Genomic DNA, 12,970 nt, shown 5'->3' on the forward strand with positions numbered 1-12,970 from the left:
TGCTGCCTGCCTTTCACTTGAGTGAACCTGGTATGAACAGACTTGTTCTCTAACTCCTTTTGATGGATGGACAAGAAGTGTTGAGCTGGGAAGGAGCCTTCAGAAGATATTTCTACCTTCATTGTTTCTCTGATGCTTCTTTAAATATTTCATATTTCTCAGCCATGGCTATGGCAAGAAATGCAGGTGTAAGTGTACCTGTTCCTGAAAAGCAGATAGGAAAGCAAAATAGCTCCTGGCCCAAAGCAGCAGTTGAGTCCTAGGTGAAATTAAAGTAAGCTCTACTACCATTGCAAAGCAGCTTAAAAGGGGGTACAATCATATTACAATGTCACAGTTTTGATGCTGTTCTGTGAACAAATACAATGAATGAGGCCCACTGTTATAGAGGAAGACAGAACAAATCAAGGGAAAATAGCCCCCAGAACAGACTGCAAGATCTCTGGAACACCTGTTTGGAAGTGATGTCCTCTTCTGTATGGAGAAATAGTCGCTCATTTCATTGGGCAAACTGGCAGTTACCCTCCAGTCACCAAGTTTAGCTTTCTTAGTCCTGGCCAAAGGACCTTCTCACCATTACTGTTTCTATCAAAAATAACACAGAATTAAGGCGAGAGCTGTCATGATTCTGGTTGCATCCTACTGGCTGCAGAGAGTGTGATTGTTCAGACCTAATAACATGACATTAAAACCTGGTATGATCTGTTCATGCCCACTATAAGAACCTAGATAGAACCACAAATATTCCTGCCCTTCAGAAAGCACCTATACACATACAGTCCCATCATGCTACCTAATAAAGCCACACCCTCACTATAACAGCTTCCTGAAAGGAAGCAACTGAAGGAATTACATTTGGGCAGAAAATCTCTGTGCTTATAGCTTCCAAATAAGTTCAGTAACTTAGTGCACTCTATAATGTGACTAAAACATAAAAGCTGGTGTTCAGTAAGTAGTTACTCCACGTTTGACAAAAATAGAGAACCTATTAGAGTTCCATCAGGACTGTTGCACTATGAGTTTAAAGGTGCCCAAGTTAAGGCACACATTAAATGTATCCCATGTAGGGGGTGTCCAGAAGGAAGAATCTCTCCATCTATATACTAAAATGTCTTCAATCAGCTTCTCAGCTAAACCTCAACAGAACTCTAACCTGGTGCTGTATGCCCTGCAAATGAACATCCTTTGAACACTTGGTGGACTTTACTTACCAAGTCATTCTTGCAGCCAGGCAAATATTGGATTTGGGAGCTCTGTCTATAAAGGACAGGAACCATGTTTTTCATTATAATTTTTTTTTTGCATGATCTTGACATTCATCCTTAAAGTCTGCTCCATATGTTGCTCTACTACAGTCACACGTACAATCTATGTGACTGATGGGAAAGCGATGGCACTCCTTTCCATTCTGCATGGATTTTTACATTCTGATGTCCGTGCAGCACTAAAATGTCTAGACAGAACTGAAGCATGTACCGTACACCTTCACTATAACAAACCCCTGGGGATCCAAGCCATTTTTTCAGTATAGCCAGGGATTTGTTCTAGCGATGGGAGGGTGCGGGAGAGGAAGAGTGTCTCCAGCCGTGGCTGGGGCAGAGTACTCCTTCCGCCCCGGGGCTGCTGCAGGTGCTGACAGTGTTCCTCCAGCAGCCTCGGGGCCAGAGGTGGGATCCAGCAACCACATTTGTTATAGCCCAACTTTTACTATTGCGAAGGGCATTATAGCAAGGCTCTACTGTGGTCTAACTGTAAGGAACAACAAATACAAGTCAAAATATTTACCTTCTCTATGCTGAGCACACTTGAACAGGTGTAGCAGTTTTTGGGTGGATCCGTAACTTAAAGAAATCTGTCACATGGATTCCTGTCCTTCCCTGTATTCTGTATCAAAATACTGTAGTTCAAAGCTGATATGCTAGTCTCATTCAGTGCTGTATTTGGGATTATAATGTTGCAGGATATAAGAAGTCTGTCAGTAAATCAAAAACAATCTGTGTGCATATTTGAGTTTGCTTATATATTAGGTTAATTTCTCTTCGTAGCTACACGCTGCTGGATTACCATTGTGGGATTCTGAGGACCTTCCTTTTATGAAGAACAGTAAAACTTCCTTTTTTCAAGTAGTAATGACCACAGATCCAAACCATCCTGATTTAATAGAAGGATCACTACTCGAGATAAATGAATAACGTTTAACTCTCAATTTAAATTAGAAGGACACAATTTTCATTATACCTCTGATGGTTGTCAGCTAGTTCCCTCTTCAGCAAAAGGGTTTATCCCTCAGCCAGTGACTGACAGGTCTCAGTTTTGACTGTACAGATACAAATAAACAAGGCGCATTGTAAGATCTGTGGATCTTCCTATTTGAAGAGAGGAAATGCTGTGATAAGCTTTTATACATAATCTTGTTGTCTTCCCTGTGTAGAAAGGAACCAAACCAAAATGTGGGGTTATGTGGCTTTCCTCCTAGGTCCTTGTCATGGCATTTTCATTAATATTTAATTGGTAAAATTCATTTTGAGGGTGATAAGTTTACTTTAAAATTTTGGTGTTTAGAATGCATGACACTTGGTGGCAAAAATGTTAACTTGAGCACTTATGCCTCAACAAAATGTCTTAAGAATGATGTTCATTGTTGTAGGAGCTCCTGCCGCTACATCAGCCTCTACCACAGGTTTTAGTTTAGGGTTCAACAAACCTGCAGGATCGGCCACACCATTTGCTTTGCCTATTACTTCTACCTCAGCAGGTGGCCTCTCACTTTCTTCTGCTCTTACATCAACTCCTGCAGCAGGTAAGGAAATCCTATTTTGCACTCTGCACTGCATTTGCATTCAGGCATATCAAAGTACTTTACAAGCACTCTGAAATAGATGAGCATTCTTGCTGTTGATATGCCTTTTACATGTGACTAATCTGAAACACAGAATTTAAGTGACTGGTTGAGCTTCTCTGGTGTTGATGTTAGGAATGCTAGCATAGGTGGGTCAGGGGGTACTATCATTGTTTTAAGCCCAGTATTGATTAAATGCTCGGTTTCTTTTAAGCACCACATCATCTGGTAGTTTTAGGTGATGGCTCATCTACACCAGGGTTTCCAATGTTGCCAATACCAGTGGAGCTCAATTGTATTGGCAGTGGTGAGAAATAGTTTTTAAAAACTATTTCTCACCATCTCCCAAGTGTAGAAAGGGCATCATAATGCTGAAAATGGTTAATATCTACTGTCAATGAGACAAATGGTTTTGGTACTGTTAAAGCATGATGGAGAATTTGTACCTCCGATAGTATGTCCCATGCTTAACATACTAATGTGCAGTTGGCACCTTCTCCATATATGCATACCATATTTTCCATAATCAAGTGTTCGTTGATAGCTACATCAGCTAACCGTATGTGTGTACACCAAAGCTGTTCACTACTTTTCCCACATTCTCGTTAGTCAAGATGCCGCAATATTTCACCTCTTATTCTCTGCCTGCTCCAAAAACTCAGATCAAGTAGAAGTTTTAAAGTCACAATTAACTGTTGTTTTTAGCCTCTACTATGTGAGAGACTTTGATGTTCCGCTGGATCTAGTCATCTTCACCTACATGCCCAACTAAGACCAAGATTCCACTTAATTTGCAGCAACCAGTACCTAAAGTGTGTCAGATTCTGCAGCATTCTGGTGGAAATTCTTAAAATTGTTTGGTAGCTTCAGATAAACTTGAATAAAGGAAGTTTTGATTGAATTACATTTTAAAATGAATATTACAGTCAGTACAGTTGCCCCCTGTTGGTGATGATTAGGGCCCTACCAAATTCATGGTCCATTTCACGGCCAGCTGGTTTTTAAATTGGTCAATTTCAGATGTTTACATCGGGAATTTCACAGTGTTGTAAAGGAGGGGGTCCTGACCCAAAATGGGATCCCATGATTGCCACCCTCACTTCTGTGCTGACTAGGCAGAAGTCTCAGAGCTTCCTGCAGTTAGAGGAGGTTCCTGGAGGTGGATAGGATATCCCCCATACTGCTAGGAATGCCCTAGCTGGGGGCTCCTAGCTACCAGTCCAGGCCAGTGACAGATTAAGGCAGGGGCCCCCTGGAAAAATGGGTGCCCAGCCCCAGGATGGAAGCCCCAGCAGGAGCCCTGGGGGAAGAAGCCCCAAGCATGGGTGCCCAGAGCCCTGGCTGTAGCCGTGGGGCTGAAGCATGGGCAGCCTTGAACCCTTGCTGCGGGGTGGAAGCCCTGAGTCCGGGCTGCCCTGAGACCGTGTTGGAGCAGCAGGGGCGCTGCATCTACTGAGGAGGGTGGAATTCGTGATCCTGGGCTGACCTGGCTGGAGCAACAGGGATCAGAAGCCCAGAGCCTGGGCTGCCTTGGCTGTGGGGGCTGCGCCAATCCCTGGCTGGATCGGGGGAGGCCCCCAGCCCAGGCTGCTCCAGCTGCAGCTTCCGGGAGCAGAAGCTCCTAGCATAGCAGGAGATACTGGGGGAGGAAACCAAGAGCTTGGCGCTCTGAGCCGGAGCAGGAGCTGCGGGGGCGGGGGAAGGGTCGGAAGCCCAGAGCCCAGCTCCTGGGCTGCTGCAGCACAGAAGTGAGGGTATACCACCCTCATTACTGTGCTGCTTCTGGAGGTAGCGCTGATCTCCCCACTAAGAGCAGCCATGCAGGGGAAGGACAACTCCTGCCCCTCCCCAGCGTGGCTGGACTAGCAGCTAGGAGCTCCAGGCTCCCAGCATCAGGGAGATCAGATTTCATGGGGAAGGGCTGGTTTCATGGTCTGTGACACATTTTTCACAGCTATGAAATTGGTAGGGCCCTAGTGATGATACTGAATTTAGTTTATTGCTGCAGATTTCATTCAGTGTTAACTCTCCTTTATGATGAATGAGGCGGTTCACACCTGTGAGTAATAATTTTAGGCTGTCTGCGGACTGTATAGTCTGTGTATTAAGGATGGTTTCATTCTTAATTTCAGGTTCTACTGGCTTTACATTAAATTTGGGTGGGACAGCTGCCCCAACTACAAGTGCATCCACAGGCCTTTCGCTGGGAGGAGCCTTAGCTGGTTTGGGAGGTACGCTCTTCCAGAATGCAACCACAGCAGCAACAGGTGAAAATAGTTTTATTCTTTTCCCACTGCTATTTCACAATGCTGAAACACAAGTAATACCATGTGATTACTGTAAAACTTAAATAATTCCCTCTGAAACTTTTGCATTTTCCCTGAATGTTACTAGTCTTAGCAAGTCATAAAATACCAGACAATACAATTACCTTCTAAATATTCTGTTTCTTGCACCTTAAATTAATTTAATTTTTGGCAGCTTTCTGCAAGAATGTAAATATTCTTCCATTACTCCTGGCAGAATTCTTCAACAATGCATGTGTGCAGAATTCATGTCCCCCCACAGATTTCTTTGCTTCCATTCAGAAAAATGGCTTTCTGATGGGGAAGCAAAGGGAAGCCACAAGAGCGGTCATGCACCACTCCCCAGCAGCGCAGGTGTATTGTTTTGGGTGCCTGGAGCAGCCAGCAGAGAGGTAAATCACTGGAGGGTTGGGGATGCCCCAGCCAGTGGCTCTGACCCTGTGCCAGGCTAAGCTGCTAGTCCCAGCTAGGCTTGGGAGGACAGAACTTTTCTCTTTCCCTGCAAGGAGCAGCCAGGGCTGGGTCAGACCCACCCCCAGAAAACAGGGGCAGCAGGTTTGTAGAAATTTTGGTGGTGCCCAGAACCCGCAGCCCTCACCCCCCCCACACACACACCTGCCTAAGGCTCTGGGAGGGAGTTTGGGTGGGGAGAGGAGGTCTGGGACGCAGGCCCTGGGCTGGGGCAGGGGATTGGGGTGCAGGAGGGGTGAGAGGTTGGGCTCTGGGAGGGAGTTTGGGTGGGGGAGTGGGGTGCAGGCTCTGGGAGGGAGTTTGGGTGTAGGCTCTGGGCTTGGGCAAGGGGTGGAGGTGCGTGAGGGGAAGGAGTTTGGGGGCAGGAGATGGTGTGTGAGAAGGGCATGGAGGTGCAGCCTCTGGGAGGGAGTTTGGGTGCTGAGTGCAGGCTCTGGACTAGGGCAGGGTGTGGGGCTGCAGGAGGGGATGAGGGGTGCAGGCTCTGGGATAGAGTTTGGGTGCTGGCTCGGTGGGAGGGTTGCAGCCTCTGGGAGGGAGTTTGGGGACGTGAAGGGGTGCAGGCTCTGGAATGGAGTTTGGGGGCCGAGGGGGGGGGGACAGGCTCTGGGAGGGGGTGGGGGTGCAGTGCTTACCTGGAGCTTCTAGACAGGGCAGGCCGGGAGTCTCCATGTGCTGCTACCCCCCGGCACTGCCCCCGCAGCTTCCCATTGGCCGCAGGGGCGCATGGGGCGGGACACAGACCCACCCCTCCCAGGGGCTGCAGGGAGGGGCCAGCAGTCACATGGAGCGAGCAGGCAGGAAGCTGCTCCGGTGGTGAGTGGGGGTCCTGGGCTGTTTTAAATGGTCTGGGGGACGTGCGGGGCGGGGGCGCCCAGGGCGGAAGGTGGGGCCGCGGGAGAGACCCAGCCTCGGACAGGGCTGGAGCCGGGCCCATGGTGCAACAACAGCCGGTACTGGGATGGCAAGGTCACCAGCACCATGATGTGCATCAAAGGGGTCGAGAAGGGCCTTGCCCCCTGCTGGAATATTCCTGGTTCCCAGGCACCACGGGCCCATAGAACTCGCCGCCCATGCCAGAAAACTCACTGACTGCAGGAAGCTCCGCATATTCCCCTCACTTCCTTCCCCTATCACTCCTCAGCTGTGCAGGGGAGGGGGGAACGGCTCCCCCATCTGACCAACCCCTGTGAATCCAGATCGACCTCATACACAGATCTCCTCACCACCTGCACCCAGAAACCCCTTCCCCTCCCACCCCATATTGAACCTACACCCCTAACAAGCCTCGCTCTTTGTATCCGGAGCCCCCCTGCACCCAGACCCCCTTGCCAAGCCCCACCTCCCTGCATCTGGATTCCACCCCTGCATTGAGACCACTCTCTGCACTCAAACCCCCACCCCATCTGCACCTGGGCCACCCTGACTAGCCCCCCGCACTCAGATCCCCGCTCCACTGAATCCCACCAAGCCAGCACTCAGACCTGCACCCTGCCAAGCTAGCACCTGGACCCCCCTTCTGAGCACTCCATGCCCAGACCCACCCCCCACTGAGCCCCAACCACCTTCACCTGGACTCCCCTGCAGAGTTCCATTGTGTCTGCACCCCAGTTCATCCAGATCCAACCCCTCACCCAGACCCCCCATCAAGCTGCCCACACCCAGATTGCCCCACACAGAACCCTGTCACCACAGACCTTGATCTCCTCACGCTAAGCCCTGCCATACTTGGATTCTCCCAGGAAAAGCCAGCCTGCCTACATCTAGTGTCCTTGGCATGGAGGGGTAGGGTCCCAGGGTGTTTCTGGGGCAGGCCTGGTCCTTGCACTGTGTCAGGGTTGGGTGCAGCTTTACCACCAAGTCCATGTTCCGGGAAGGGGGGGGCCACAATTATCTCCTACCTCTGTGCAGTTAGTGGCTTGTGCTCCCTACTGCCATGCTGGAGCCTCCACATTTATTTATTGACAAAATGTGCAGAGTGCAGAATTTTAAAATATTATGTGCAGAATTCTTAATTTTTTGGGGCAGAATTCCCTCAGGAGTATTCCATGAAGTAGTTACCATAGCTGCCATAGGGGTATTACATGATCATAAATGGAAGGGAAGGTGTTCTAAGAAATAATCTCTTCAAGATGTGGTTTGCACTATGAAATGCTTTGAGAACTCTTAGTGTAAAATAGTCCCTGGTCTCTTGTTTTAGCAGTGAGTTTTGTGAATGAATTTAGAAAACCTTTGAGCTCCAGTACTGTAACTTTAAATCTCCTTTGTTAGATGGGGACCCCTTCCAGCCCCGATGTCCAGGGACAACAACTTGGAGAAAAGCGTAGTATATACTCCTCTATCCTGTGCTGCTAAAAGGGCGGGTGCTGTTCCTGGCTCCAGTGGGGGTGGAGTGAGGAGCACTCCAATCTTTCATATTGGCCTTAGATGTCTAATAAATATGGTATTTTTCCGTTTTATTATATTGCAATAGTGCCCTGTGACCTTAGTCAGGCTTGGCCCTCCAGTGTGCAGGGATTGTAAAAATATAGGAATTCATTTTCTTTATTCTGAAACACTTAGTGTAGTTGCTGTATGGAATGGAGAGCTTTACTTTCTCCCTTTGGCTGTTGTGGGAAGGTGAGATCTCTTCATACCCTTTCCTAGCTACTGGGAGAAATGCATCAAATCGTTACTTTCCTTAAAAACTTCTAGAAAAGATGAGATTCCCACTGTCACCTTCTTGTTTACACTCCCCCAAAATAATCCTCATATACAGCTGTAGGAAGGGCTAGCTGCTAAGTGAAGTTTATAAGAATTTTGTTCACTGCTTCTCAGAGTGCTGGAGATGGCCTCCATGAAACTAACAAGATCTTTTTGTAAACTTTGGTCAATTGTTGTCTGTTGGCCACTGGCCATACAAAAGACTAATGGCTCAAATTTTCAATGCTGGCTGCTTGCTATCTTGCACATAAAATCCAGTTAAGTGGATATTGAGCACTCCTTTCACTGTGTGGAAGTACTATTTTAAAATAGGTTTCAGAGTAGCAGCCGTGTTAGTCTGTATTTGCAAAAACAAAAGGAGTACTTGTGGCATCTTAGAGACTAACCAATTTATTTGAGCATAAGCTTTCGTGAGCTACAGCTCACTTCATCGAATGCATCCAATGAAGTGAGCTGTATCTCACAAAAGCTTATGCTCAGATAAATTTGTTAGTCTCTAAGGTGCCACAAGTACTCCTTTTGTTTTAAAATAGTGTATTAATCCTGAGTGAGGCAACATGACACAAGTGATGAGGCAGGTAAAGATGTTAAAATTAGATATTTAGAACATTTAGCTCATAGAAGAAATTGTTTTTCTTCTCTTTACATTATTTTCACTGAACTTCTTGACCCAAATATAGCTAAACAAATCCCGAAAACAAGAGGACATACATAAATGTAATCACAATATATTGAAGCTAAAATACTAAATTCTGTGTTACTGAAATACTTTTTGGGTTATTTGTAGGACTTGGACAGAATGCTCTGAGTTTGACTCTGGGGACAACTTCAGCTCCTTCAGCTACTGTTAATGAAGGTCTTGGTGGCATAGATTTTAGTAGTTCTTCAGATAAAAAGAGTAAGTTGTTGATGCAGTATTGTTTTTCTGTAATTTTTATGAAACCTTGGAAAATACTTGCTATAAAAATTCTGTTTGAAAGCACATAGTTGAAAGATGTTAGAGAGGGAGGCATTGATGGCTTGGTTTTTCTAACTCTCAATGGACACCGTAAAAATAAGGTATTTTGAAAATGTCTTTAATAATCCAGGGTTATTTTAAGATTGATAAAGCTAAAAAAGAAATAATGCAATGTAGTTGTAGCCATGTTGGTCCCAGGATATTAGAGAGACATGGTGAGCAAGGTAGTATGTTTTATTGGACCAACTTCTATTGGTGAGAGAGACAGAGCTGGGAAAGGTACTCCCAGCATCATAGCATGGTGTGGAACAGATTGTTTAGTATACGTAGTTAGCACATATTGTAAGGGACCATTCAAAAGATGAGCTGGGGGGCTTACGTTAATTAGACATAGGCACTGATTCTGTAGGTGCTTGGGGCTGGAGAGCCCACAGAAAAAAAAATAGTGAGTACTCAGTGCCCACCAGCGGCCCCGCCAATCAGCTCCTCCCCGCCAGTGCCTCCTGTCCACCGCAATCAGCTGTTCAGAGGCGTGCTGGGGTGGGGGGGGGGGAAGGGGCAGGGGCAGGGGCAGGCATGCTTGGGGAAATGAGGAAGCCTGAGGAAGTTTGCTGCTAGACACTAAAAATCACAGATTGAACAGAAACACTAAATTTACAGCTTATTACTACAATCTGAACCACCTAGTCCCCTCTCTTTATCCTATAACTGCAGAGGTGTTAATAGACCATGCCACCTTGACTAGTCCCTTACAATATGTGCGAATTACTTATGGTAAACAATCCCTTCCACCCTGCATTTTGTGGTGATGCTGGGAGTACCTTTCCCAGACCTGAAAAAGAGCTCTGTGTGGCTCGAAATGTTGTCTCTCTCACCAATAGAAGTTGGTCAAATAAAATATATTACCTTACCCACCTTGTCTCTCTAAAAGAAAACTAGTAATTTACTCTTTGCACTTCTCTTGCTGTGGCAATTTGACTACGTTTTCAACTATTTTAACTTGTAGATTCTTCTACATAAATACAGTGCAACAATATTTTCTTGCAAACTTGGTGTAATGCAATGCGTCTGGCTGGATTGTTGGCAGCAAGGATCAAAGTTGGGATTTCTGAATCTTAAAGTATGAGTCTCTGCAGGTTTGTTGCGTCAAAGGCTGTGTCAGGCTCACACATGTACTCTGACCACTTGGGAGTGCAGGGGAAATAGAGCTAGACTATATGTGTTGCAAATGCAAAGAGCCTGTTTGAAAGCAACTTTCTTTCATTGCAATGAATTTTAAAAATCATGGAAGCATTTCTAATCATGTGGGGTTTATGTAACTCTCCTTCAAAGTTGATTAAAATAGTCTGTAATCTTATTGTCTTTCTAATACTTTACATTAATATATTTTTTAAATAATTCCATAATAAAAATATTACATCAAAAGCAATTACAAAAAAATACTTTTGTGGTTACAGTACACTTTTTAGTAAGCAACGTTTATGGTGGTGTTATGAGCATACATTAAGGGAGTTTGGTCTTCCACTTCCAGTGTCACACATTAGCTAAGCTAGTTATTCCCAGAGTTTTAAAGCAAAGACGATGCATTTTCTTCAGTGTTCACATTACAGTTGAGTAATCTCTTGGTTTTTGGGGGGAGAGGGTAGTTAAGAGCAGTTGTTCAGGGTAGCTATTCCAAAGGCTGAAATAGTAGAGTAGCAGGTTAGAAACCATATAAAATCCACCCTTGTGAGTCTTACTTGAGCCAGCAGAAGTTTTATATTGTTGAACTATTGCTCTGATGCTGGTGGAGGGTATGTATAGCATTTTTTGTGAAAGAAGACTCTGCTAGAGGAGTGTACTGGTACAGTGGGAGATGTGGAGGACGCGTAACAACTTAAGAGCCATATAATTACCTATTATCATAATATCTGACTGCCTCAGAATTATTAATGAGTTTATCCTCTTGGCATCACCCGTGCAGCAGGGAAGTTTTACCCATGAGGAATTGAGGCATAGAGAGACTTAGTGACTCACCCATGGTCACACAAGAGGTCTCTGGTGAAGCAAAACATTGGACTGTAGTTTTCAGAGTCTCAGGGTAGTGCCCTATCTGCCGAACCATCATTCCTGTTGAGAAGATCCTTGTCTGTAAAGTGCCATGAACCACAATGATGCTGTCTAAATAAGATAGACTGTAAGTGTGTGGGAGGTGGTGGAGAAATAGAAACCTGTAATGAAGAAGGAGGGGAAGAGTCAATTACATTTTCTGCCAACTGGGCTGACTTCATGCCCTGAGCCAACATGCATTGGGGTGAGTGATAGTCATTAGTTCTTCCCCCAAAAACTTCTTAAGGCTTATTTTGCTTGACAGTTGTTCAAAGTATCAATTCTTATATAAAATTATCTGTATCTTCTAGGTGATAAAACAGGAACAAGACCAGAGTAAGTATGTTTAGTATTCTTCTTTACATTCTAAGGTTCTTAGAAAATAGTGAAGCTTTAAAATGTTTCTTCTATTTTGTTTCTTTGGCCTTTAAAAATGCCTATGTACTGTGAAGATGAAATTATCATTGTTAAACAAGTTATGGGAGTTAACTGTGTTCTAATGAAATTGCATAGGACTCAGATAGGTGGAGAGGGGGGTCATGGTCCCATAAACCACAAAATACAGATCCAGTGTTTGTAATAGCACCAAAAGTGTGCTAGATGTTTTCCAAATGCAGAAGGGGCATAGTCCCTGTCTTGAGGCATATGTAACCTTAAATTTGCTTAGTTTAGCTTCATATAGAAGGTGGTATTTAGTAGTCTGAGTTCCAAACAGAGAGAGAGAGAGGACTCCTGTGGTCTCTCTGTTCCTGACTCTGTTGCAGACTCATTACATGCTTTTTGGAAAATCTCATCATACTCATCTGTAAAATTAAACTCTTGCCAAACACTGAAGAAGTTGGTCCAATAAGATACTACCTCACCCATCTTATCTCAGTGAAGAATTAAGTAAGTTGGTGCAGTTCTTCACAGTTGGTTTAATAAAAGGAAATTCAAATCATTATTACTTACTATAGCATTCATAAATTAGATACAAACTTGAACAGTAGAATGAATATTTACAGCTCTTTGACTCTTTAGTAATGGGGTAACATTGTTTAGAAGTACTGTGTGTTTATGAATGCATATATTGTCTTTTGGCAGAGATAGTAAAGCACTAAAGGATGAAAATCTACCTCTAGTAATCTGTCAAGATGTAGAAAATCTCCAGTAAGTATTTTCCTTATACTAGTTGGGATAACCAAATAATTATACATTGTCATGCTTTAAAGCAACAAGTGGTTTAATCACACTTTTAAAAATTGTTTTAGATAGTGAGGATACACTGCTTATCTTTTGAAGGTACAACATAACCCATCTAAATATCTTCTGTTAAAGTTTCAATTTTAGAATGTTGGGGGTGATGGTGAAATTATGGTATACAGTAGTTCTGTAAAAGAGGCAAAAGCCAAAATTATCACTTAGTATTGGTGGTTTGGGATTTCAACAAGATTAATTTTATTTTTATTAAAACAATACTCAAAGGTAGAACATTTGTGTGTTATACCAATAAAATAAAAACCAGCAAGATCTTATTAAAGGAGATTAGGCAAAATGCCACATTTATTGTGAATACAGAAAGAATCATAGTAAGCAGTTAGTTATAGCTATAACATTCCATTCAAT

The 12,970-nt window shown here is 44.4% G+C and overlaps 1 protein-coding gene across 4 annotated transcripts in view; it reads left to right on the top strand.

Annotated features, from left to right (window-relative positions):
• The window catches only part of NUP58 (nucleoporin 58), a 56,483-nt gene that overhangs the window by 4,795 nt on the left and 38,718 nt on the right, over positions 1 to 12,970 (top strand). For all 4 annotated transcript variants that reach the window (XR_012158422.1, XM_073340231.1, XM_073340221.1 and 1 more), the window contains exons 4-8: positions 2,648 to 2,800; positions 4,972 to 5,106; positions 9,107 to 9,217; positions 11,677 to 11,701; positions 12,449 to 12,514. Coding sequence is in view for 3 of the 4 variants with exons in the window: in XM_073340231.1 (XP_073196332.1) it covers positions 2,648 to 2,800; positions 4,972 to 5,106; positions 9,107 to 9,217; positions 11,677 to 11,701; positions 12,449 to 12,514 (490 nt within the window). In the remaining variant the exon portion in view is untranslated. The remainder of the gene's footprint in view (positions 1 to 2,647; positions 2,801 to 4,971; positions 5,107 to 9,106; positions 9,218 to 11,676; positions 11,702 to 12,448; positions 12,515 to 12,970) is intronic.

The sequence above is a fragment of the Lepidochelys kempii genome, chromosome 1 (genome assembly GCF_965140265.1).
Source record: "Lepidochelys kempii isolate rLepKem1 chromosome 1, rLepKem1.hap2, whole genome shotgun sequence".
NCBI lineage: Eukaryota > Metazoa > Chordata > Testudines > Cheloniidae > Lepidochelys > Lepidochelys kempii.